General features: G+C 36.4%; 5 protein-coding genes, 1 long non-coding RNA gene and 1 pseudogene across 6 annotated transcripts; 1 reads left to right on the forward strand and 6 right to left on the reverse strand.

Moving 5' to 3' along the window:
* Positions 1 to 1,697: 1,697 nt before the first annotated feature.
* On the reverse strand, positions 1,698 to 4,700 carry LOC100255085 (uncharacterized). Its single transcript, XR_787810.3, has 2 exons — positions 4,012 to 4,700; positions 1,698 to 2,549 (listed from the first exon to the last, which is right to left on the reverse strand). It is a non-coding gene; the product is annotated as an uncharacterized LOC100255085 (long non-coding RNA).
* Positions 4,701 to 5,034: 334 nt separating this feature from the next.
* On the reverse strand, positions 5,035 to 7,270 carry LOC100260179 (uncharacterized). The gene is made up of 2 exons (XM_002279266.4): positions 6,668 to 7,270; positions 5,035 to 5,903 (listed from the first exon to the last, which is right to left on the reverse strand). The coding sequence occupies exons 1-2, from the start codon at positions 7,054 to 7,056 to the stop codon at positions 5,396 to 5,398; spliced, it is 897 nt and encodes a 298-aa protein (XP_002279302.1). The 5' UTR covers positions 7,057 to 7,270; the 3' UTR covers positions 5,035 to 5,395.
* Positions 7,271 to 11,338: 4,068 nt separating this feature from the next.
* LOC132255200 (hevamine-A-like) lies at positions 11,339 to 12,393 on the forward strand (annotated as a pseudogene).
* A 766-nt stretch (positions 12,394 to 13,159) lies between these two features.
* LOC100265385 (delta(8)-fatty-acid desaturase) lies at positions 13,160 to 15,184 on the reverse strand. Its single transcript, XM_002279191.4, has one exon. It carries the CDS (start codon positions 14,796 to 14,798, stop codon positions 13,455 to 13,457), a length of 1,344 nt encoding a protein of 447 aa, XP_002279227.1. The 5' UTR covers positions 14,799 to 15,184; the 3' UTR covers positions 13,160 to 13,454.
* Positions 15,185 to 21,226: 6,042 nt separating this feature from the next.
* Positions 21,227 to 22,320, reverse strand: LOC100243088 (acidic endochitinase). Its single transcript, XM_002279169.4, has one exon. It carries the CDS (start codon positions 22,273 to 22,275, stop codon positions 21,379 to 21,381), a length of 897 nt encoding a protein of 298 aa, XP_002279205.1. The 5' UTR covers positions 22,276 to 22,320; the 3' UTR covers positions 21,227 to 21,378.
* A 1,383-nt stretch (positions 22,321 to 23,703) lies between these two features.
* Positions 23,704 to 24,618, reverse strand: LOC100248205 (acidic endochitinase). The gene has a single exon (XM_002279146.4). The coding sequence runs from the start codon at positions 24,598 to 24,600 to the stop codon at positions 23,704 to 23,706; it is 897 nt and encodes a 298-aa protein (XP_002279182.1). The 5' UTR covers positions 24,601 to 24,618.
* A 978-nt stretch (positions 24,619 to 25,596) lies between these two features.
* LOC109121441 (hevamine-A-like) lies at positions 25,597 to 26,541 on the reverse strand. The gene has a single exon (XM_019225597.2). It carries the CDS (start codon positions 26,539 to 26,541, stop codon positions 25,645 to 25,647), a length of 897 nt encoding a protein of 298 aa, XP_019081142.1. The 3' UTR covers positions 25,597 to 25,644.
* Between the last annotated feature and the right edge of the window lie 882 nt (positions 26,542 to 27,423).

Genomic DNA, 27,423 nt, shown 5'->3' on the forward strand with positions numbered 1-27,423 from the left:
AGTTTGTTTAGTCGTATGATTTAAAAACAATTTTCTATTTTAAATATAAAAACCTGTTTTAAAAAATTCTTAACATGATATGACGGTTATTTTTTTAAAATAATTTTAAAAAATAAAGTAAAATAGATAATAATTTTTAGATAAAAATAGAAATTATTTTTACCAATTTTTGAAAACAAAAAAAAAAAACACATGAACCCATTTGATCATATTTTATGAAACTTGTTTTTAAATATTTTTTAAAATTACATTTTATTTTTAATTTAAAAATAGGTTTCAAAAAACATGACTTGCTTTAAATTGAAATTTTAGTCGCATAATTTATACAAAAAATTCTCTCACAAAATCTTTTATATCCATTAGTAATGATGGTAAATATAAAGAATCAATGATGGTTATTTTTAATTGAAACTCCATTTTAGATCATAAATGATGGTGAATTTTGATTGAAACTTCACTTAGAGGGCAAATCATGTCACGATGATACACATGATCAATCATAACCCAAAGATTAATCTCTCTCTCAAAATCTTTTATAGATACTAGTAATGATGGTGGATTTAAAGTACGAATGATGGTTGTTTTTAATTGAAACTCCAATTTAAATAATAATTGATGGTGAATTTTGATTGAAACTTTACTTAGAGGACAAATCATGTTGTAATGATACAAATGTTCAATAATATCCCAAATATTTTTTATTTTTTATTTTTTTATAAATGTGTAAAGGCAATGTACCATCAAAGCTTTCTTTTCGTGGGGTGCAAAGTTTAAAAATAAATAAATTATAGAATGGGTGTTAATACCAAGAAATAAATATGGGTGTTGAGCATGTAGAAGTTTTGATGCAAATAGTTAGTTGTACCAACCAAAGTTTTAATACATATAAAGTTACACGGGGTTTTAAGTTTTTAACATGATTCGATCAATTATACTCATATTTACGAATGAGAGAATATCATTTCATTATATCATGCTTTAGATTTATGAATGAGAGAGGATCATTTCATTATAATTTCATTATATCGTAAAGAATATTATAAAAAACAAAACCATATACAATCATTAGGTTTTTGAAACATTTCATATCTCCCCATCCTAAACAAACCTCTCGTTTTATTGGGTGTGTCATATTCTTGTTCACATCTCTATTCGTTTTGGATAGTCTTTATGAGTTTATCTCCATCTCTGAAATTTTTTCTCTCATAATCTAAAATATTTATAAAAATATTTTTAATAACTTTTCTTATTCTATAAGAAAATTTAATATTACAATAATATATATTTTGTAAAATATTTTTTTATAAAAAGGAATTTATACTAATTAAAAATTTGGAACACTTTGCAACAATAGGTAGGATTATCACATGGCCTTTCATACACCAAGACCACAAATATGAGTGAAACATGTGATAAAATTATTGTTTAATGGCACATCTAACTAACTTGATTGTTTGTTTTAGATTTCAACCACTTTACTTTGGCCCATTTTCTAAGAATTGAATCAAAATCGATACATTCCTCTTAAGTTTTGAATCATCTCATCCAAAAATCAATCAAAGTTTAATGTGGGTGACCCTTGACATGAGGCTCTTGTGGCTCAGACCCGTGACTTCGACTCCAGTACCAATTCTTGGATTGGTCTTTGACCATCTTACCGAAAACCCTAATAGATACATTCTCTAATGACTTAAAACTTTAGAACCAAACAATAATTTATCATTGAAGCATCAAAAGTCCCCACCATGAAAGCAAGTGACTACCACAAAACAAATACCTTCCCAAAACTACAAACCAACGGGAAACCACAAAATCACAACATGAGACTCACTGTATTCATAGTACATGCTCACATTCACTAGTAGAACTCACAAGGATCTACCAATATTAACAATAAGGCAATGTATCAGAGCCCAGGTGCAGATGATTTACACAAACTCTATACTTAAAACAACCAAACAACAAACTGGATTCTTCTTTATTCATCAAAGCTGAATATTACTGCTGGGAATTGCCATTACGTGTTGCAGAGAAAGGAGTGACATGCATATAGCATTATGCCTGCAAAGGCAAGCATGACTAGAACTACTAGGTAAACAAGCGCATAGCGTCGCAACCACTGAACTTTATCAGGCTTCAACTGATCTTGGGTCATCTGATTACCTTGCTGCTCCCCCATGTGCAGTTGTTGTATCATCAACTCAAGTTCCAGCCTGTTCAAGTCGAGGTGATATAAGGTTTGGATGCAATTGGTGAGGGTGGAGAAGAATGTGAGACCATAGATGGTAGAGGAGAGGAGGGACAGAGTGAAAGGGATCCACCAGTGGTAACAAGGGAGGGATGATGAACGTTTGGAGATGGAAATGAAGATCATTCCTTGAAAGATGAAGTAGAAACTTGTAATGCGGTAAGCACTTTTTTCAAAGTAATTTATGCGTTTTTCTTGCTTATAGTTTATTGTCCTCATCTTTTCTATCTTCTGTTTAATATGATCGCGGCTTGGTTCCATGGCTTTGCCTGCTCAACCTTTCCCCCTTCCTTGGATTAAACTGCAACAGGGGACAAAAAACATATGCATAATCACCATTACTTGACAAATTAAGGCAAAAGACAGGGGCATGAAAAGATTAAGAGTGGGCATACCATTGAACTTCAAATTCGAGTCCAATCATAAACAATAATAGAAAGTTTTTCACATAAGCTGAATAGGAGATAGCTTAAACTATTTGAGGCCTGCATATCAGGAAAGAGCAATAGGCACCCGGATAGTTTTAAGGAGAGGTGTCTGGAAAAGAGTTCATTGTCATCCCCAGTACCGACCACTTCCTGTCAACCGTTAATTCAACCACTCTTAAATCACTTTCCTTAATCCCGAGCCACTGCAGGATTGTCATGAGGTAGATAGTATATTCATTGGAATGTGATTCAGGTGATCCAGTGGAAGAGGTTTATATTGTAGAAGTCTATGAATTTATTTCCCTTTGTACTAATTCACACACACAGTTATGGGTCATTTAGTCAGCAAAAGAGGGAATTGAAACTAGCATGATCAGCCCTGCCCAAATCTCTGAAATAGTGAAGGAAAAAACAGAACAATGTTTCTGAAAAATCCAAACACAAAGGCTACCACAAAACCAATGTCTGAACAAAATTTGCATTTTCTTCCCACTCTATGCACAAAACCCTAATATTTTCATTTCTAACACAACTAGAAAAAGTGGCCCACACAACAAGTCCACAAAAATGGAAGTCCAAAAATTTCCTTCATCTTGGTCAATATGCTGCAAAGGAGTGAAGGTTTTTTTTTTTCAAAGGGTAATTTTTGCAGTTTCTTAGGAGCCAAGCAAAAAAGATAAGGCTGTAAATAGGTCAACCATGGAGCCGCCTGAGCAACACCCACAAAACCAACAAAATTCAAAATAGGCGTGAGCCACTTATTTGTTTCACCAACAATCTCAATCAACTCAAACAGAAAACCACTTTAAAGAAGAAGATATTCAGAAGTAAAAAACCTCAAAAATGGCCCTCAACACAAAACTTCTATCAACTCCATGAGATTAAGGTCAAGTCATTAATCCCACCAAGTAACATAGGAATATGAAAGAGAATAGAAGTTGTAAAAGCTGCTAAAACTGTATCCTGCAGCCTGCTTATGTTTTTAGCAACAGAAGAAGAATTGAATCGGTAAAACACTGCTGATATGAACCTTAGGGAAAGTGAAATTCTTAATATTTTTAACACATGAAATATTGCGTTAAGAACAAAGTTGAGATGACCCAGTGGGAGATTCATAAGCTTTTTTTTTTGGGTGGTTTTGGCCATGCTGTTACCACTTTTCAAAGTGCTACGAATCCATCTTTTTTATGCAATAAAATTCATGGATGGAGCTCCAATATCAGGATTCTCAACCAACCCCACTTGTAAAAAAATTGCTGAAAAGTGACATCATTAAAGCAAAATCAAACTCATAAAAAAATGGCATTGTAAGGAGGAGGAGAGTGAGACCTTTACCTCCAGGGAGAGAGTCTGACTCCAGAAGATAAGATGGGCGTGTGTGGGCCATTCAGACAAAGCAAAGGTCATTAGTAACTTAATATAAAAAGGGGCCAGACCAGGACCCGAGAGTCGAGCCCTCTTATCTTGGGCTCACGCGGATCGGGCTGCCTTAGCTCGGCCCAGAAAGCCTTTTATCCCAGACGAAAAAAATTTATTTCTCAGTCGAGATACGGCCCTAAGCCCAAGCAATTTCAAACAAGCACAAAAGTTATTATTGAAAAAAAAAAAAATCTTCTCAAACATGACTTTAGAAGGGTTCAAATCCTATTCATATGGGTGGGGTTTAGGCTTTAATTGTAACCTCCCAACTGTGTAGATATTATCTGTTTTGGACAAAAATGAATCATCAGGACTTAAAAATGTGTTTACAGGATTATGAAGAGTTTATACTTATATATCGTCGGAAGTTTTCCCTTCTATCCGATGTGGGATGTCACATTAATGCTTAAGGACTTATAACGAAAACTTGTAGATGTTAGTCGTATAAAATTTGTAAGATAGTTGCATCACAAAGTTAGTAAATTTTTCTTCATTCAATAGTTGGAAATTTAGGTGATCTTTGCAAATAATTTAAGATATTAACTTTTGGTAAAATTTCATGCTAGGTAGTTCTATGGTCTAGAATAGAAACAAAAACTTTTAAATTCGAAAGTCTAAGGAAAAGTATTTTAATACATAAATTAAAAATCTTAAATATATAAATTTTAAATAATTATGATTATAAATAACTTCTTCTATTTTTCACTCAAGTTTGTTTGAAACGGCCTTTAATTTTTACTATTTGTTGCATCGATTTTTTTAAAATATAATATTTAAAAAATACTTTTATTAAAAATTAATAAAAATTAAATCTACTTTCCTCTTTAAGAAGTTCCCAAAGACTTAAAATCCCTTTCACCTTTTTTTTTTTTTTCATAGAAATAAAAATTAAATAACTAAAAATGATTCAAAGGTGCAATTCTTCTGCACAAAGAGAAATCGCCCAAGGAATATGCTCTCTACACATGCAGCTACTGCTATACAATATTTGACAAAGTACAGAGTACACAACATTGCTCTCTAACAACACACCAAAGCTATATACTTCACTCCTGGTATGCATAGTATACAATCTTTATCCTTATACAGTATAAGTGGGAGGTTGAAGATGAGAGCCAAGCATTATAGTCAACTGGGTTGTGGGAAAAAGGACTCCAACCTTGTATTAGATTTTGGGTATTCACCATTAGGACCGGGCCAGAAGGCCTACCATCTGGATCTAACTTGGGTGCTGGAAGCTCATTATTTGCTGCAACAGACCACAATATGTACCAAAATTTGGAAAGAAGAGCAGCAAAAGTTATGGTTCATTTGGAGTTTCTGCTTCTTCTTCATATCCGCCAGAAACTGCAAGGGTTGAAGCCATGCAGAATGTCATCCTAGTGAGTTCCGGTGGTGGTGGCGTGAAGTCTATGATGGAAGAGGGCAAAATCTCAAAGTAGGTTGGTTTGGGAGTTGATAGGCAGCCGAGAGCTTGGATTAGTTCCTCCACGGCCAGGACACGAAACTTGGGGTGTGAGTTGAGGGCGATGTTGTCAACTCTGTGCTCAAAGATTTTTCCATTCTTATCGAGTTTGTATTCAGATGTGCCATCAAATCTGCTGTGACTCTCCCATAGGACTCGTGGGATGCCATGGACAGTCCAGCGAACCATTATGACATTCTCCACAGGCTGTGAAACACTGATAAGGTCGACCCATAATGCCTTGAAGAATATCCTTCCATGGAATCGAAGCCCCCAGAAGATTGACTTATAATTATCGACACCCACAAAAGTGTTGAGGGGATCCTTGAAAACAATGTCATCCCTAAGAATAATACAACATACCAGATTAGCATCCAATGCCATGGAATGAAAAGGGCATCATTCTATATAATCATGCAGTGTCATAGGGAAACAAATAAAGAGACATATCTGCCAATAGAAAAATGAATTTGATTCCCAACTAGACTAAGTGACACAATGAGCACAAGACGCCTGAATTCATTATCCTTTGTGTATCAGAAGAAGCTTAACGAACTCAAAAGAATCTTATGCTACCCACTGAGAATTTCACAATGGCACTCCTACTTTGGACTTAGCTTTAGCATTCAGCAGATTGATTTTTGCTCTTACAATGAAAGTGATCTTTAACCAAATGATGTAGGAAACAATCATGAAGAACAAGAGATGGGAATTGTTTGAGTCTCTACCCTTTTTTTTCTGGACATAGAAGTTGCATAAAGATCATGAAAACAGTGAGAAAAGGCACAGGATTTAGTATCTATTAGAATTAATCAGGAGAAAAAAACATGGTGAATTAAAAGAATTGGAAATAATCATGAACAGAAGTTCTCTATACTGAATTAAATGAATTCAAGGTTAATCATCTGGTTGGTTGCTGAGAAAATGTAGGAAAGCAAAGATGCTAAAATTTAAATGTAAATACTTTCGCAAGTAAACCTAGAACAGAAATCAAAACATAACATATAAGGATTCAAAATTTTCTTTGCTTTTCTAACCTTCTAAGGAAACCAAACGGATCATAAACCCAAAGTCCACAATAATAAAATTAAGAAATTGCGTTCAAACCTGTAGATATCGAAACTGAGCTCCCTATAGAATAGCTCCGGAAATTCCTCTCTTAGAGTCCGAATCGCATACCCGGTATTCACGTAGTAATTCTGCTTCTCTTCATCCTCTTTGCTCTGCTTCGATGATCCTGGCTTCACTGGAGCTGAGAACTGTCCGTACAGCGCGCTCTGCTCCAAATCGGAAACCCTAACCTCCGACTCCTTGATGCTCGAACGAACCCCAATTCTAACCCTACCCCTACCACCGCCTTTCTCATAGCGCTTCAAATTTGCGACGCTTTTGAGAGCTCTGTGGTTAGGATTGGTGACAATCCTCCCCGCCGAAGTCTCGCCGCGGAGGCGGCCGGAAATAGATGAAACTTCCGGAGAATGGATGAGAACGGCCATCGGAAGTCAGATTCCGGTGAGGTTTAGGGAAGAAGAAGCCGCGGATCAGGGAGAAGTTGATCCGGAAAAGGACATTTTTGGCGAGAAACTTGTCAGGAAAAATCTGCAGAGATTTTATGGCCCCAACGGGAAAATATGGAAGGGAAATTGGAAGATACGTCTGGATAAGTTGTGTTTGGATAATTCATGAGAATTCAAATTATCGGGTGATTAATAGAGAAAAAAATGTGATTGGCTGTTGGACAGCGCACGTATCTTCCTAAAAGTGTATGTTTACGCGTCGAGCCCATTGATCCGAGCCGTCTCATTTTTGTCTTTTGAAAGAATGTTCTGTCGATCGAACGGTATATGCAAGAGAGAACATTTTCCACCCAACCTTTCTTTTCCCCAAAACAGTATATTTCCAATCTTAATTCCATTATTCAAGCATGATGAAATATATAATTTATATATTCTTAAAATTTAAAAATATTTTTAAGTACTTCTATATATAATATTAAACTTAAAATTATTTAATTTTTAAATATTAATAACAAATTTAAGTGACAATTACGATAAAAGGATAGATGAGCCCAATAATCATATTAAAGGCCACATATTTTACATAATTACTAAAATATCCTTATCAAGTGCCGTATCAGCTACCTAGTCAACCCATTCCCCTTTCTCATCTTAATCCTTTTGAAATCCTTGCATTCATCATCTCAAACCTTGTAAGCTTGACTACAATTGTCATACCTTTTAATTGTTATAGATCATTTTAACCCACTTGGTAGTTGTCACACCCTTAAATATCAACCCATTTTTTTTTTCACTGAATGTGCGGTGCTAAGGACCAATCTTTCTTCACAACCCTTAGAAAAGCAAAGTAACATGCAACCACACGAGTACGGGAACACCCTTCCTAGCTTGTATTATTCAACTCTATAAGATACAAAATTGTCTTCCCAAAGTGTCTTAACACCTAGCTTGAGTCAAAGTACAATGCTTAGAACCCTTAAGCATTCAAAGACATTCTCTATGCTCTCATACTCTGTCTCAGAGATGTAGGAGACCATTTTAAAAGACCCAACCTACAATTTACAATTTGAATTTCAAAACCAAGGAGCTTGTCTAGTGGTTATGCAACTGCTACAACCTCCCATAATTGCTTGCATAACCACCCAGCTGAAGACACTCATTCAGTCCAAGGTGTCTCTTCGCACCAGCCATCAGCACCACAACCATCTGCCAGTCCCTTGTAGCTGAATGTTGTCCTGATCACTAGCTAGCTGCCATCCCCTCAAGCCTTTCTCATCAAGCCGCTGATGAGTTCTCCTAACAAGCTGCCTCCTCCCCATAAGATGCCTCTTGTGAACGGGTGCCCACCAACATGTCTCTGATCAAGGCCTTCTGAACCAGTAGCATGCACCAACCCGCTGACCAGGTATCTGGTGCATCAATGTGCCTTTCCCACACTGATGTGTGAGCCCATGCCATGTTGAGGTGCCCAGGGTCTGGGCATGTTGCTAGCTCCCACTATCAAGTCAAGCTCCACATCAATGAGTCATGGCATTGCACCCATGGCTGTTCCCTCCTGGTACACAGGGCATTGCGCCCCTGTGCCATGCGTAGGCATCATGGGTTCGAGTAAGCCGCACATCCTAGTGCCCCATCGAACCATGGTGTTGTGCCCATGGCTTCTCCAATTGTCTCATTGCACAAAGCTTAGGCACCCTCGTACCAGCACGAAGAGGAGATGGGTCACACCAGGCCCCGTGTCGTTGTGGTCACGGGGTGCACATCACATATGTCGTGGAGCTCATATGTGCGTGCTTGAGTGTCGTCTGTGTGTCCTAGGCACGCCCAAGGCCATGCCATGGTGCCTCCTTGGTGCGGTCAAGGTCTTCTCTTGGTACTCCCTTGAGTCACTTATCCCCTCTTAAAGAGCAATACGAGTTATTCTCAAGATGTCTGGAGGAGATATCATTCATGCTTGAGGAGACATAATGAAATATTTAAATAATTATAAATTAAATTCTAAAATAAACCTCACCTTCCATATGCACTAACTCCATAGCCCACCTATGTCTGGTGTGCGCGCGGTGCATGCCTGGTGCGAGGTGCATGCCTGGTGCGCGTGCGGTGCATGCCTGGTGAGCTTGCGGTGCTTGTCTGATGCGCACGCGGTGCATGTCTGGCTCACCCATGGTGCGTGCGCATTGCGTGTCTGGCTTGCACATGGCCTCCTCATTTTAACTCCCAGGGTTTGAACCCCCAAATCTCCAGGCCATCCTTGCTTTTCGTCTAGGCTCCCATTGGTGCAAGGCCTACCCATGAGGCCCTTTCCTCTAACATTGGGTCAAGAGGATAAGGGGCTGATAGTTGTCTCTTAGTGATCTTTGGATTTGTGTTACATTACCAACAAAGAACTCATAAAGCTCTCATTTTTGTCCACCTTTAATTTATTCTGCAACTTTTCTCTTCAGTGGAAGGAAAAAAAAAATTATATATATATTCGTTGTCCCATTTGATAAATATAAAAATAAATTGTTTTAATTTTATTTTAAGATAAAATTTGAAAATTAAGAATAATAGTATCTATTATAGGCTTGCGTAAAAAAAGGTAATGATCTAAATTTTTTTTTTTAAATGAGGCATTAAAATATTTTTACTATTTCACATTTTAAAATTTTTTGAAAGTAATTTTTAAGGATATAACACAAGCCAATATTCTTCATATAAGATTTTTTTTTTTTAAATCATAAAAATGATTAATACTTTCTATTTTTTTAAAAATAAAAAACAATAAATATATTTAAAAGAGACCTTAGTATTTAAAAATTTTAAAATGTATGGTAGCAAAAGTAAACTTTATTTTAAATTTTAACTTTTAAGGTGACAACGAATATTTCAAGGATTTAGAGATTTTGAATTTTAAAATTACATCGGAGCCGTTAAATAATTTCCATATCAACCATCTCCATGTGTATTTTTTTAAAAATCCTTTATAAGGATATTTTGGGTATTTTTGGCTCCTAAATTGTGCTTACATAAGTGAGCAATTTAGAAACTTGTTCTACCCTTCATAGCAATTATGCAAACTATAAGGACTTTAAAATTATGATGAATATTGCAATTAAAGAATAAACCCACCCATGAATAACTCTTACGATTGGGCCGGATAGGGCCCATAAAGCTTCCATCCAAACCCGTTTACTTCAAGCAATTTGGGCCCCTTAAAGATAGGACTAGCTTATTTTGGGCACGCAGGACTTCAATCCATCTTGTTTATTTCAAATTACATGTTTAGAATTTTTAGGATAAATTTGGTGTTAAGAATATAAATCATTTTTGAAGTGATGGTAACAAATAATCGTTATTTAGGCCTTGTTTGGATTGACTTCTCGAACATGAAAAACTCACTTTTGAACTCAAATCAAACAACCATGATATTGAGTGTCTAAGTTGGGCTAGTTCTTATGTGGTACAGCGTGCCTTATCTTGGGCCTATTCCAGGAGGAGAATCTCCAGTGCAGGCTAACCCAACTGGGCTTGGACTCAAAGCAAAGTACAGGGCCGGCCAATCATGCATTGGGCCGGACTATTTTAAATGGGCGGGACTGTGATTTATTAATTTCTGCATTCCAATGCCCTTGAAATTGAGTTGGAAGTTGCTCTGTTTATGGAAAAATACAAGGCAACCCGGATCATAAGCCTAAACCAAAGCTTGAAAAAATGACAAATATAGCTAAATTGATGAATGACAGACAGCCCAGAATGAGCAGATAAATGAAATCATTGGTTCTTGTTTCAGGAGGGACTGGGTCGAATTATTTGTTACCAGACTCATTGAATTCATTCACAAAACAGAGGAAGAGCAAGACAGAGCAGACAAAAGAAGAATCAGTTCATGTCAAAGTCTAGGGCTCAAAAAGGATTTATCTTCTCCAGGTAATGAGTCACATTTGATAGCAACTATACACAAACATTTAGAGAGTTCAAGACAGGGAACAAGATAATTGTTGGCTCAGCACGAACTGGACAAAAGCTAAAAGACACAGCAATCTCATAAGATGAAGCATCAGCATTACAGCTGAATAGTTCGAAGTTAAGATCATCAAGATGGAAGTAACGATTCAACCACGCGTTCATTCAATCGGGTAAGTATAAAACACTAGCTATTGTTGATGGATCATCGTCTACTTATAAAAGGGATGGTTTGTTAACAGTGCAGAGCAGAAACATAACTAGAACAGTAGTATACTAGGGAGAGAATCAAAGGAAAGCAGAACCAGTTAGAATGGCGTTCAAGGCGTTGGTTCTGCTAGCTTTTCTCTCCATTGTAGTACTAGTGGTGGGTACCGAAGTGGGAGGAATTGCCATCTACTGGGGTCAGAATGGAAATGAGGGAACCCTGGCAGAGGCTTGTGCCCGTGAAAACTATGATTTTGTGAACAGGGCCTTTCTACCAACTTTTGGCAATGGACAGACTCCAGTGATCAACCTTGCTGGTCATTGTGATCCATACAGTAATGGGTGCATTCGGCTTCTCGTTCACTTGGTCCAGCTGTTTTGGTTGGAATTAACTTTGACATTGAAGGAGGAACAAACCAACATTGGGATGATCTTGCTAAGTACCTTTCTGGATACAGCAAGCGAGGCAACAAGTGTGGATGGCAATGAGCTGTTACAATTCTATGGCACACAGATGAACTGTTGCAGCCAAAAGCTAAACAGGGTGATTGAGCTTTGCAAGGATTTCACTTGTCAAGTCTGTAGAATAATTCAATCGGGTTTTGACACAGAATATGGTAAGAAGTATGGGATTGCATTAAGTTCATGCAGCACGACATCAAGTGGGAACACATCTGCCATTTATAGCAACAAGGTGTATTTAACTGCAGCTCCCCAATGTCTATTTCCTGATGCTTGGGTAGGAGGTGCCCTAAAGACAGGCTTTTTCGATTATGTTTGGGTTCAATTCTACAACAATCCTCCTTGTCAGTACACTCCTGGGAATGCTGGCAACCTTGAAGATGCATGGACCCACCAAGATTTTCCTTGGCCTGCCTGGAGCTCCTGATGCAGCAGGAAGTGGCTTCATTCCAGTAGGTGATCTCATATCGACTGTGCTTCCAGCCATCAATGATTCTGCCAAGTATGGCGGTGTTATACTGTGGTCCAAGTACTACGATGAGCAAACTGGTTATAGTTCTGCCATCAAGAGCCATGTCTAAAACCTGGGACACTCTAGCATCTCGATGTCAATTCCATATTTGCTGAGTTTCCATATCTTCATAATGTATTCTCCATAGCACATTAATTACTATTAATATCATGTTCACCTATTTTCAACTGTTTGAACCATCTTAATAGAAAAATGGTAAGAATTTGGAGAAGGGTATGGCCACAAATTATAAAAGTAAAAGCCTTTATATAAGGGGGCATTTGTATTAAGTTTCAAGATGAGACTAACAGAGTCGTACCTAGGTTTCATTGTTTGAACGCTCATTTGGCCACTTATTTCCCAACTAGTTAAAAATCGATTTGAAGCCGAAATAACCACATGGCATGTTTATACCTTTGTCCCATTTGTCTTGGCTGTGTTATGCTTTTGGGTCTTTGACTACAAAAATTACTTGATGTAGCAGACACAAAAGAAAAGAATTCACATGCCAAGCTACAAGATACTTTTAACCGAAAAGAACAAACATCAACAAGTGGTCTACAAAGTCTCGAAACTGTGTGGAAGCAAATTCAATGTTGCAAATGGTTTTGGGCATCCATCCCAATGATTTTGTCTGCCTATTGACATTGATCTTGCAAATAAATCTTTAGACAGTCTCTACACTATCTATGCATTCTAATAAAATAAAAATTTAGTAAATAGCTTTATAGAACTATGCATACAAGCATTTGAGTAAATGTATTTATATCATGTTCAAGGGTTGCTTTTGTTTTCGTCTTCCTTTATTTTTTTCACTCCCACATTTCACATGGACTGATGGGTAATTGTCGGTACTCCTACTTTCAGAGTAAGAAGAGAAACTTGTTCTTTTCATCTACACTAAAATAACTGAGATAAAAAATTCTGCACTGCAATTGATGAATAGAGAAAATATTTGTAATTGAAATGATGACTATATTAAAATCCAACAAGATCATATATGAATCCATGTCAAACACTCTGTTCTGCCAAATGGAAGAAAATATAATAAGGAACAATATTCCAATCAGGAATGAACCAAAAAGGTCAAATATAACAGCATAATGAGACCAAGAAGTCACTTATAAGAAAAACAATCTTAAGTCTGAAGGGCCCAAGACAAGAAAATCAAAAAAGTCATCCATGAAAGGGAAAACCTGTCGGGGTTAAAGAACAGCAACAGCAAAATCTTGGCAAGCCTCAAGAGACCTCATCCATGAATATTAGCAGCTTCCCAAACCAAATTCTTTGGGACAGGGTTGGTAAGGTCACGAGCCTGCAGAGCAGCAGTTCTTAGCGTCCTAATTGTCGATACGTTGGCCTCCCAAAACGATAAACTCCTATAAGGCAAATTATGCTTCTTGCATAGGTCCTTCACCACAGGGGAAATGCTCCTCAAATGGCACCTTGGCAACCGAGGAAACAAATGGTGCTCAAGCTGAAACTGCAGACCACCATGAAACCAGTCCATCCAAGCTGAGCATGAAATATCAATTGTCCCACTAGTCTGCTTCTCAAACCAATCGTTCCCACAAGGCGGCCCAACATACACATTAGCTGAAAAATGGTTCAAAGTGAATTGAATATGTTGAATCGAAGTCACAGCCATGCTCACAATCACAAACATCACCCTCTCACCCCAATTGGGCAAACATGAAACAAGAAGAGGGTACCATGTCCAAAACACACAAATCCCCATAATATTCAAAGCTCTATCCGGAATATTCCTCCCAGAAAACAACAACAATAATGTTTGCAGAAACAAATTAATCCTTGCCACACACATAACCGGATAATAGGTCCAGTGCTGGTAACTCACAAAAAACCTAGCAACAGAATCAAATTTCAATATTCTCCCATAAAAGACAGAGTTTATGGAATCGAACAAGCTGGAAGAAACTGCAAACACTGGAATATGCTGAAGATCAGGATCATAATCAAGACTATTACAAGCTATATGATGGGCATTATGAGTCCACTTCCACCACGCAATGCTTATCCCGGTTATGCAATTCCCAATAAGCATTTGAGCAAGCTTATTAAACCCAGGACTGGACATTATCTGATAATGCCCAGAATCATGACCCAGATAAGAACTCTGAATCCATAGAAACCCCAGTAATGCAGCACAACCCAGATGAACCCAGAAACTATCAACACACAAAACACCATAAATACACACCATGAACAAGAATCCAATGATGGAACAGGTGTACAGGATTCCATGGCCTTTCTTCTCAAACAACCCAAGTTTTGAAAATTCATTAGCGAGTTTCCTGAAGTCTTTGGACACCTCCGAGACTTTGAAGTCTTTGAGATAATACCCAGTAAAGAATTTATCAAGATATTGCCAAGCAGTACCTGGATGGTATGCAATGAAGGCGTCTGTAACATCTTGGCCAGCCAAATTCAGAAGAGGGATATCCCCACCCGGATGGACCTTAGCCCAATCCGTGACATTGTAAACCTTACCCTGTATAGAGATCCACAGATCCCCTGGCTTGTCATGCTGTTTGAGTTCTTCAGCTGAAATGTACTTCCTTTCACCCGCCATTGAATCTTGAAGAAAATCAAGGACAGGAAAAATCCAAAGCGGGAATAACAATATCCCGGATTGGAATTAGCAGATAGATCTGAATTCACAATTCTAAAAATAAAAAAACATATATGAAAAAAAAAAAACGAAAATCCTCAAATCAAACCAAACCAAAGAATGCCCCTTTTCCGGGTTTTCTCAAGAACAACCCATACGCAGGGAATTTTTTGATTTGATTTGATTTTTTTTTCCCCTTCTCTCCCCTTTTTTTTTTTTCTCTCTCGTCTGGGATTATGCCAATCCTCTCTCTTCCTGGGTTTACGATAATCTGGTTTTGTTTTTTCTTATTCTGATTGGGAATAAGAGCCCTATATATAAATGACAGAAATGTCTGCGTCGCATCCAGGTCCACGAAGAAAATGGCCAAGTTTACGGAATTTTGAAACCTAAATTCAAATTAGCAATTTTTTTATTTTTTATTTTACCCTTAAAATCCAAATAAAAGTCAAAAATCTTAATTATTAAATCAAAATATTTATATCATAAAATTATTATTAAAATAAAAATAATATATTCCAATTTTCTATAATTTGTAGATGATAAGATATATATATTTTTTAGAAATTAATTCAAATTAGGCTTAAAATCTGATGATGTGGACAATGAAATGCCAAGAAGATATTTACGGCCAAAATTTAAAGTCATTAATAATAAATTTAAATAAGAGATAAACTTAATTTTCTGTCACGTTATAATGACTGTGTCAGATATTTTTTATGCGCTGAGGCGGTGGCATCCAAGTCAATAAGAATAACGCGTGAGACATCATCAAAGCGGATTGAATTACTGATGTACCCTTCAATTTGGTCCCAATTGACGTCATTGACCGTACAGCCTGTGGTCGCCCAAGAGAAAACGTAAAGATTGGCGGCGGGGACGTGGAGGACTATGGTGGAACCGTGGACGCGTTCGCAGGGGAGAATGGCCCAGATTGGAATATGGGAGATATTTTTGGGAATGCGCTTTGTCCGGACGCGTAAGGAGGTGACAGTTTGTGGCTCTGGCACTCCGGGAGAAAGAATCCTATGTGGCGAGTGCATGGTTGTAAAGGTGTGGCACCGGGCCATTTAGTTGAAAAAAAAAATATTTAAAAATATGGATGGTAATTAATTCTTTATTTTTTTTATATTAATTAAAATTGATTAAAATCTTGCCATATTTATATGAGAATCTATCAAATAAATAAAAGGAAATAATTATGAAAATCAGAAATTATTATTTTCTATAATCGGATTCTTTCATTAGTGGAATTGCCATAATTAAATTTTAATTAATAACTATTTTCTAACTTTTTCTTAAAACGGTCTTATTCATTTGGCCCATATAATGGCCATTAATTTAGGGTACCCCTATAAATTTAGGGCAACCCACTAAATAAAGCTCGAAATTAGTAGTCCAAACAACTACCATCCAAATTAATTTTGACATTTTCTAATGGAAATGAGTGGTTTTATTTTTTTACTTTATATTAGAAAAAATCACAGCTCTTCAAGGGAATATTCACCCTACGTTTTTTTGGGAATATGCTAAATTTAAAATCTAAAAGTTTCAATAATTTTGTGGGGTTTGCCTTAAAAGAATGCTTTAGTGGGTTAAACAAAAAAGTCAGATCCAAACATGACTTTAATAATAATTTTTTGCCAACCTGCTAGGCATCGTACATAAAATATTCTCACCTACTTAGATCTAAATTTAATTTATTTGAAATTATATCATGAAGGTCGGACCAATTATCGAAAAACATACATATATATATATATATATATATATATATTTAAGTCTGATTATTTAATAATAGATCTTATTATTCATATATTTATTCAATGATCTAGATTTAAACACATGCTTTTTTTTAAGCTTTTCTTAAATCAAAATATTTAATCATCGACATTTATTTAAATTTATGATTTTTTGTGGGTTTTTAATTGAATAGAAAAAAAAAAAAAGTAGGGAAAATGTCTTTTTAAAAAAAATTATATAATGGAGAAACATGTGTAAGGATTGTATTAAATTATTAGAGAGGGCAGGGAGACATGAGGGACATTCCGTGGATCTAGAACACATAGGATGCCCATAGGCTCCCATTCGAGGCATTAGACTTTGAAAATAGTGAAATATTAAATTATTTTTATGTGATATTTTTATTAATAAAGGTCAAAATGAAATTATTTATTTATAATTTATTAAAATTAATCTTAAAATATTTTTGTTTATGCGTTAAATTTTTTAAATATATCAAATAATTTTTGTTTCGATTAAAATGTTTTGTCCTAGTTTGTGAATTAAATCGGTTTTTTCAAAATTTTCATATTCTGTCTCGTTTTTATTCTTAAAATGTAATTTTAATTTTAAATTAACTCGGGCTTTGGTTTTATTCAAAAATCATTTTTTAAACTTAATAATTAATTCTATTTTTTGGAATATGAATAAAATAATCAACAACTTAACGTGTGACTTCCAATATACACACCTAATAATCAAATAATCTTAAGAATCCGTAAATGAATGAAAAATGACTATAAATACTCAACAAAAAGGGATCAAAAAAATACTCACAAGATAATCTCCTCATGAGTAGAATTGCTTGTCTTCTAGCAAGTTTTTCTTCTCCTTCAAATCTCTTAAGTTTTCATCTTCTAGAAATTTCATCAGAGTCTCCCCTCCATATACACGTGTGGAAGACCAAAATTCAAATAATTTTTTCAACTTTGTTATAATTTATGTGTATCAATTTTTTCCTAATAAAAATTATAGATTTTTGATAAAAGAAAGACAAAGAAAGAAATTCTATAATGCTAAAATGATTAGATTGGGAAAAATATATGGATGAGTGTAATAAATTCCTTTTATGAATGGAAAAAAATATTATATTATTATTTGTGGACTTAATTTTCTCAATATTCACGATGGCTTTTAAGGAAACAAAACAAAACAAAACCATGATTCTAAAAATGATTAAATTAGAAAATATATGAATAATGCCTTTAAATTGGCAAAGAAGTATAGTGTTTATGAAGCCAAGACATATTATTTGAGTTAGTCAATAATCAACCCCAAAAATATTTTTATTTTTATTTAGAATTATTTTTTAGATTTAAAAATGTATTTGATAATTTTTTTTAACAAAAAATAGTTTTTGAGCATTTGTTAAAAAATAAAATGTTTTATGAGAACATATTTTAATCATTAACTAAAATATAAAATATAAATATTTCATATATCATAATTTATTTTTTATTGATTTTATATTTTATTTTTTAATTGCTTCTTTTGTAAAATAAAAAAATTTGATTTAAAAATTAAATTTGTAGCTAAAAAAGAATTTATAAAATAATACTAATATATCTAATATTTAATAAATAAAAATTATTTTTATAATATCTCATTACATATATTACTTTAAGATATCATGTCCATTTGATATAATATATAAGGATATCATATCTTATTAAAATGATATTTTAGAATATATATATTTTATCTTATCTTATTAAATTTTAAATTTTTAAATAATTTTCATATAATACCAAATATGAAGTGATTGTTCAAATTCACTTAAAGTGATTCTTTGTATTTTTAAAAGTAATTTTCCAAAATTTATCAAACACCTTAGGAGTGTTTTTAAAAACTGTTTGGAAAAATAATTTTTGATAATTATTTTCTTCAAAACTGTTTTTAAAATATTTTAAAATATATTTTAAAAATAGCTTTTATTTATAGTGATTTTTAAAATAACCATAAAAAACCAAATAAAAATAATTCAAAATAATTAAAAATGTGTTTGATAGTGATTCTAAAAAAAATATTTCTAATTTTTTTTATTCACTTATACTTGAATGTTAAATATTTTGAAGTGTTAAAAATATTAGAAGCATTTTCTAAAATCATTATCAAACGGGCTCTAAAATATGTTTTCAAAAAACATCACATTTTACATTTTAAAGATTTTTTCTTTTAAAAACAGTTTTTTAAAATAATTTCCAAACATCAACCCAATTTTTGTAAAATAAATAACAAATAAGACTTGCCCTTCTAACCCATTTCAAGAAGACTCCCAACCCTCTCTACAAGTGCTTTTCACAAGCTTTTCCAGAGACACCTTTGCAATCAAAAGCAGGGTAAAAAGACACTGTATTAAAGCTCTTGGGTGAAAAACGTTGTGCAGAATCTTGAGCGTATTTGTGCCCAACAATGTCAGAAAACAATGGCCCTACACTATGGTAATGATGCTTTGTGATTATTCACAAGACTGAGTGGCTTAAAGGTCACTCATACCCACCTTTTCTGTGCCTTAAATCAATGGTTTTTCCTTAACATATACGGCCTCTTGAGCAATGGAAAGTGGACACAACAATTTCTTGGCATCCTAAGATGTTTGATATAATAAATCTGTGTCTTTTAGCCCACCCCCCCTCCTCAAGTGTCGGTACATAATATAGCTGAAAATGACATACACATGGTGGTTTAATACCGCCATTGGAATGCCCTTCTGTTTTTTGTCCCCTCATGGTGGGGTTTGGCTGAATTCTCAATGATGGAGACATGGGTATTTTTTGTTTATACCTCTCATGTCCCATGGACTTGATCTTCAATCTCAGCCAAGAGTTTTGGGTGACTTCGGTTGGATATTCTAGATTGGGTGTCAATTGGGCTGGCTCCTGTCGGGTTTGTATCGTGTTGAGATAAAAAGTCATTAATTTTATATCACCTAACATTATAATGTATTGAATTGGTTTGGGTTGGATCATATTAAATTATTTGGAATAGTCGGCTCACCTAATTATCGTCCAAATGCAATTTTGACTCGATTTTTCCAAATAAAATCATACATATATATATAATTAAATGGGTGATTGTCAGGTTACAATAATATTACTTCTAAGACTAGATTAGTCACTTAAATAATGGTTTTTAGAAAATGCTTATGTAATGTAGCATCAAATGTCATAAAAAGTTTGACTTATTTTCGCTGAAATGATCAAAACTTGATTTAAGAATATGAGTTGACTCAAATTTGTCACCTCTCAAAATGGATCGAGGGGGTCCACATAAGTACAACATGGAAATCAATTAATCTCGATCCAAACCCGCTAATTTTGTGTCATTTTTCAGTGATATTACATTGGTTTCTTCTGTGGTTGTTGCCTTCAAAGTAGTTGTACATTTGAGTAGGTGCCTCAATTGATATGGGACACAGGGACAGATATCTTGGGGCGCCCAGAGCAGAGCTTTCTGTCCACTTAGTTACTTTCTCATTAACTTGCACCCACCCTTGCCAGCTATGAAGTTGCACCATCATGCCACCACAAGGGACAGGGTGAAGTGGATGATTGGCCAAGTTGGCCTTGCCCAAGTTGATTGAATGGCTTTTAATTCGTTACAATCCTCAATATTTAATTCTTTTGCTTCTTATCAGGACTGTGGTAGCTCCTGGCACAGCCTGTTTGATAAGGTCATGAGAATTAGAGGCAGATAGGAGATGAGCTTTTGAGTAATGGGGATTCAGTGTCATCATTTCTTCTAAGCAAATTATGGTTTGGGAAATGGTCTGCTTTCTAAAAACATGGATTCTTGAATAAGGAAGATAGGCAAGAAAGCAACCTCCACTCCAATTTTCTGTCCTTTACTTGGAACTCCTTGTTATTTCTTGGATTGCCTCTGAATTTAAATAATTTTGAGGACTGAGTTGAAGTAGTTTCATAAGAATGGATGTAAATATCGAAATTTGAGGCAATTCTGTAATTGTAGTGATCCGTTACCCACCATGTAGATATTGTTGGTTTTGGACCTTTACGACTTTAAAACATATCTACATAATTAGTTAGGAGAAGTTCATACATATATAGTATCGGAAACTTGTTCCTTACCTTACAATCCTGTAGGATACTTGAAGGGGCAAACAAACTCACACATTAGGTTCGAGATTATTCTGATACTATATGTAATAACCCATGTCCCATCATATAAATACTGTTTGCTCTGCCCCTAAAGGATTCCCACGTTTTAAAATGCATCTATATTTAAGAGGAACACATAAATACAAGTGTTAAAAATTTTCCCTCACCCATGCGGGATATCCCAATAACTATCGAAGATTCCAAATAAATTTGCATTTGAATTCTGACAAGTTATTGAGTTGTTTCCTTGTTTCCAAGTTGCAGGAATAGTAAACAAACATGGTTCAGAAAATTCTCTCTTTAGCCCTTAACAAATTGTGTCGTCATGTGTGGTTTTTGGCTTATTTGTTTAGTCTTTGCAGTGTCATTGAAGTCACTTTTGGCAGAAACTGATAGCTAATAGTCATAGAATTTTCGGATGAAAGGGGGTGGGTGGTATTAGTTTGTTTACCAAGTCATAGACAAGAAGAGAAAGAAAGGGAACGTTCATGGAGAATACACAAATCTGCATGTATTTTATACACGATAGCAACACATATTACACATACAGATAGATTACTTATAGAAGATAGTCATACAGAGACCCTTCATTAAGAAACTTATTCACATGTAGCGTACGGGACTCTTCTTACTGATTAGTTTTAGACATGGCTTTTGATGGAAGAGCTATATCCAGTTTGGTCATCATAGTACTTGGACCACAGCATAACTCCTCCATACTTGGAAGAACCCTTGATGGCTGGAAGCACAGTTGATTTGAGATCATCTACTGGAATGAAGCCACTTCCTGCTGCCTCAGGAGCTGCAGGCAGGCCTAGGAAGATCTTCGTGGCTGGGATATCAGAATTCCACTGTTTCCATGCATCTTTGAGGTTGTCAATGTTGCCTGAAGAGTACTGGCAAGGGGGGTTGTTGTAGAATTGAACCCAAACATAGTCAAAAAGGCTGGTCATAAGGGCACCTCCCACCCAAGCATCAGGGAATGGACACTGGGGAGCTGCAGTTAAGTACACTTTCTTGCCCTTCTTGCTATATCCAGAAAGGTACTGGGCAAGTTCATCCCAATGTTGGTTTGTCCCTCCTTCAATATCAAAGTCGATTCCATCCAAAACCGCCTCTCCAAGAGGACGAGAAGATGACTTTCCTCCCAGGAAATTGTCCCATAGATAAGCTGCTACTTGCCTAGCATCCTCTGAGGATGCAAGGTAGTAGCTGCCTGCTGCCCCTCCAAGAGAAAGCATCACCTTGATGCCTTTTGCTTGACATGAGTTTATGTCTGAGCTTAAGCTAGTGCAGCCATTACTGTATGGATCACAGTGACCAGCAAGGTTGATCATGGGAGTCTGGCCATTTCCAAATGTTGAAAGAAAAGCTATGTTCACAAAGTCATAGTTCCCTGTCCCACAAGTCTCTGCTAAAGTGCCTTCATTTCCATTCTGACCCCAGTAGATAGCAATTCCTCCAGCATCTGAACCAATAACCAGTAATAGAATTATAAAAGATAGAAAAGTAATTGAAAATGGAGATGGAGATGCCATTGTCTGTACTGAATTCTAGCAGGCTGTGTTGCTTCTTTTCGCCAATAATGCTAGTGAACCATTGCCTTTATGGTCCATTCTACCAGAGTTTCAACTTTGTCCTTTGATTTAGACAGTGACATGGTATTTTTGTATATATTCAATGATTCCAGACATGCTTTCGATGATCTATGAATTAGAATGAGTACATTTTTGTCTTCTCCGCTATATTTTCAGTGTCCTAATGGAGTGGTACAAGTACAACTAAGAAAAGATAAGGAAAAAAAAAGAAGAGTCTTGGGAAAAAACACCTTTGCAATTTCTATTATAATCTAGTTTGGAATCACTTGTGGAGTGACTTGTTATATCTTGAGATGCCCAACTGAGAGCTAAAAAATTTTTGGGACTGAGCTGCAATGATTTGGAGCTATATGTTAGAGTGAAAACTCCAAAGGAATTGATTCAGTCAAGTACTGAGTGAAGGAAGTTGATGCTATTCTGGATCATGTCCTAAAACAACAAAGTTCCTTTTGAGAAAGACGAACCCTCAGGGGAATTCTAACAAGTTTTTTTAACTTCATTTTGAATTGCTGCAGCAGGACAACCTATCATAGTTAAGAAAGTATTCAATCCTATTAGGCCAATTTTCGGTTTTTGAGTATGCAATGTACAGGGATAGAAAATTCTTATCTCCTTAGCCCTCAGCACCTTCTGCTCTAATGTTTGTTTTCCTGCTCGTTGATTTTGTCTTTGCAGTGTTACTGAAGTCACTTTTCCACAGAAGTTGATGGTTAATATTTATGGAAGTTTCTGTCAAAAGGGGATGCTGTCTACACTTGCTAAATGGTGAAAACTGATATTTAACTAATTGAATCAGACAAAGACAGCCGTTTGGTTGATGAGAATCAGCATGGTCTTTTTCCTGGGAAAACTCCATTGAAATTTTTATCATAACTTGGCTTGGAATTACTTGTGGAATTTCTTGGAATGCCCAACCAAGAGCTTAAAATACCATGTGAACTGAGTTTAAATGGTTGAATATGTCGTCTTATGATTTTCCAATCAAGTTGACTTAGTGAAAACTCCTAAGGGATCTGACCAGTCAAGTTTTGAGCTGAGGAAGACGATTTCTGCTAGACAGGGCAATCCCTCCTAGTTGAGGTCCAGAATATTGTATCTCAAATAATTATTAGTCGAATATAGTTTTATAAGGTACAGTTAGAATCTCAGTTAGTCTAGTAGTCAATGGTACTGGGGCAGTTTCCAATTTGAGTATGCGGATTTTTGGTGAGTTTAGGAACATGGTCACAAAGGGAAAATATAAGTAGAAAAATATATCCGCTTATATTTAATACATGACAATGATACAAGCAAAGGGAAATCACATATAGAAGACACAGAAGCTCTGTAACTTGTTCACATTCAGCTACTAGAGATTATTTCTTAGCTTTAAACTTCACTTTTGATAGAAGAACTGTATCCAGTTTGGTCATCATAGTACTTGGACCACAGCATAACACCTCCATACTTGGCAGAATCCTTAATGGCTGGAAGCACAGTTGATTTGAGATCACCTACCGGAATGAAGCCACTTCCTGCTGCATCAGGAGCTGCAGGCAGGCCTAGGAAGATCTTCGTGGCTGGGATATCTGAAGTCCACTGCTTCCATGCATCTTCAAGGCTGCCAACATTCCCAGAAGTGTACTGGCAAGGTGGGTTGTTGTAGAATTGAACCCAAACATAATCGAAAAGGCCAGTCTTAAGGGCACCTCCAACCCAAGCATCAGGGAATGGGCATTGCGGAGCTGCAGTTAAGTACACCTTCTTGCCTTTCTTGCTGAATCCAGAAAGGAACGTGGCGAGATCATCCCAATGTTCGTTCGTTCCTCCTTCAATGTCAAAGTCAATTCCATCCAAAACAGCTGGACCAAGTGGACGAGAAGACGACTGCCCCCCCAAGAAGTTGTTCCAGAGGTAAGTTGCGACTTGTCCAGCATCTTCCTTGGAGGTAAGGTAGTAGCTCCCAGCTCCTCCTCCAATGGAGAGAATCACCTTGATGCCTTTTGCTTGACATGAGTTTATGTCTGAGCTTAAGCCAGTGCAGCCATTACTGTATGGATCACAGTGACCAGCAAGGTTGATCATGGGAGTCTGGCCATTTCCAAATGTTGAAAGAAAAGCTATGTTCACAAAGTCATAGTTCCCTGTCCCACAAGTCTCTGCTAAAGTGCCTTCATTTCCATTCTGACCCCAGTAGATAGCAATTCCACCAGCATCAGAACCTCTTACCAGGATCAGCATTAACAGAGAGAGCACTGACAATGAGATTATCAACTGCAATGCCATTGTATGCTAGATTTTCAGTCTGCTAGGCCTTGAGTCACTAGAAAAGTTGTGCTGAACTATGTTAGAAGAGCATGGCTTTTATAAGCGAAGGATGTCCATATTCTCCGATTCTAATTTCTGTAGTTATGTCCATGAAATCGTGCCTTAACAGCCACTTTGTCTCCTGTTATTATCTCTTAAAGCTTGAATAAATATTGTTAGCTTCACGCAGACGGTGAGTTAGAAGGTAAGCAGAGTCACACATGAAATTAGCCTCGTCTCTTAGTCCTTGTCTTCTAGCTGCTCCTGATTTGTCCATTTTGCTATTCCTGCAGTTAACTGGTAAGGAGTCTTAAAATATTCTAAGCTTGTTTCCCTTTCCTTGTCTTGTCTTCTCATAGACCACACAGAGGATTAGAGTTCAATTTCTTTGCCAGTTATGCTTAGTGTATGAATTCGTCACCAGGGGTTCATATGTGGTTAGCTTTTCACTAATCACTACTAAAATGTGTCTTCATGATATCTTTGGCCACAGATAAAATGAGTGTAGTTGACATATTGAATGTGGAAAATTGGTTTTCACATGTAAATTAACATGGAAAATTTTCTTTTCTTTCCTCTTTGACATGGGCATTAGGCGATTTATTCTTCTGGGGCATTCACAGCTTGAGCTGAATTAATCATCAAACGCTGAAATCCATATAAGGAGCCATCTTTTACTAACAGAACCATTGGGATTTTCCTGTAAAGGGTCAGAAGACGGTCCATGTTCTGCTCATATTATCTGTGATTAACAAGCTCCTTCCGGCTCTTAGATGTTGTTAAGGCATGAATTTAATTCAAAGTTTAAAATGCATCACAATGCTGAAGATGAGTTGAAGTGGTATTTTCTATGTTGAGCTTGCAATGAGACAATAAAAGCTTAGAGATATGTGGGAAAGAAAAATGTTCCAACAGAGAGAAAATAAATGGAAAAGAACAAATCTGCATATATTTTAGAAATAGTAGTAACACAAGTAGAGGAATTAACAGGGAAGATACAGAAAAAGAGATAAATGCTTGGTTCTAAACATGGCTCTTGATAGACGAACTGTATCCAGTTTGATCATCATAGTACTTGGACCACAGCATAACACCTCCATACTTGGCAGAACCCTTTATGGCTGGAAGCACAGTAGATGTGAGATCAGCTACTGGAATGAAGCCACTCCCTGCTGCCTCAGGAGCTGCAGGCAGGCCTAGGAAGATCTTCGTGGCTGGGATATCTGAAGTCCACTGCTTCCATGCATCTTCAAGGCTGCCAACATTCCCAGAAGTGTACTGGCAAGGTGGGTTGTTGTAGAATTGAACCCAAACATAATCGAAAAGGCCAGTCTTAAGGGCACCTCCAACCCAAGCATCAGGGAATGGGCATTGCGGAGCTGCAGTTAAGTACACCTTCTTGCCTTTCTTGCTGTATCCAGAAAGGAACGTGGTGAGATCGTCCCAATGTTGGTTCGTTCCTCCTTCAATGTCAAAGTCAATTCCATCCAAAACAGCTGGACCAAGTGGACGAGAAGACGACTGCCCCCCCAAGAAGTTGTTCCAGAGGTAAGTTGCGACTTGTCCAGCATCTTCCTTGGAGGTAAGGTAGTAGCTCCCAGCTCCTCCTCCAATGGAGAGAATCACCTTGATGCCTTTTGCTTGACATGAGTTTATGTCTGAGCTTAAGCTGGTGCAGCCATTACTGTATGGATCACAGTGACCAGCAAGGTTGATCATGGGAGTCTGGCCATTTCCAAATGTTGAAAGAAAAGCTATGTTCACAAAGTCATAGTTCCCTGTCCCACAAGTCTCTGCTAAAGTGCCTTCATTTCCATTCTGACCCCAGTAGATAGCAATTCCACCAGCATCAGAACCTCTTGCCAGGATCAGCATTACCAGAGAGAGCACTGACAATGAGATTATCGATTGCAATGCCATTGTATGCTAGATTTTCAGTCTGCTAGGCCTTGAGTCACTAGAAAAGTTGTGCTGAACTATGTTAGAAGAGCATGGCTTTTATAAGCAAAGGATGTCCATATACTCCGATACTAATTTCTGTAGTTATGTCCATGAAATCGTGCCTTAACAGCCACTTTGTCTCCTGTTATTATCTCTTAAAGCTTGAATAAATATTGTTAGCTTCACGCAGACGGCGAGTTAGAAGGTAAGCAGAGTAACACATGAAATTAGCCTCGTCTCTTAGTCCTTGTCTTCTAGCTGCTCCTGATTTGTCCATTTTGCTATTCCTGCAGTTTACTGGTAAGGAGTCTTAAAATATTCCAAGCTTGTTTCCCTTTCCTTGTCTTGTCTTCTCATAGACCATACAGAGGATTAGAGTTCAATTTCTTTGCTAGTTATGCTTAGTGTATGAATTCGTCACCAGGGGTTCGTATGTGGTTAGCTTTTCACAAATCGCTACTAAAATGTCTCTTCATGATATCTTTGGCCACAGATAAAATGAGTGTAGTTGACATATTGAATGTGGAAAATTGGTTTTTACATGCAAATTAACATGGAAAATTTTCTTTTCTTTCCTCTTTGACATGGGCATTAGGCGATTTATACTTCTGAGGCATTCACAGCTTGAGCTGAATTAATCATCAAACGCTGAAATCCATATAAGAAGCCATCTTTTACTAATAGAACCATTGGGATTTTCCTGTAAAGGGCCAGAAGACGGTCCATGTTCTGCTCATATTATCTGTGATTAACAACCTCCTTCCGGTTCTTAGATGTTGTTAAGGCATGAATTTAATTCAAAGTTTAAAATGCATCACAATGCTGAAGAGGAGTTGAAGTGGTATTTTCTATGTTGAGCTT

This window comes from Vitis vinifera, chromosome 15 (assembly GCF_030704535.1).
Source record: "Vitis vinifera cultivar Pinot Noir 40024 chromosome 15, ASM3070453v1".
Lineage (NCBI taxonomy): Eukaryota > Viridiplantae > Streptophyta > Magnoliopsida > Vitales > Vitaceae > Vitis > Vitis vinifera.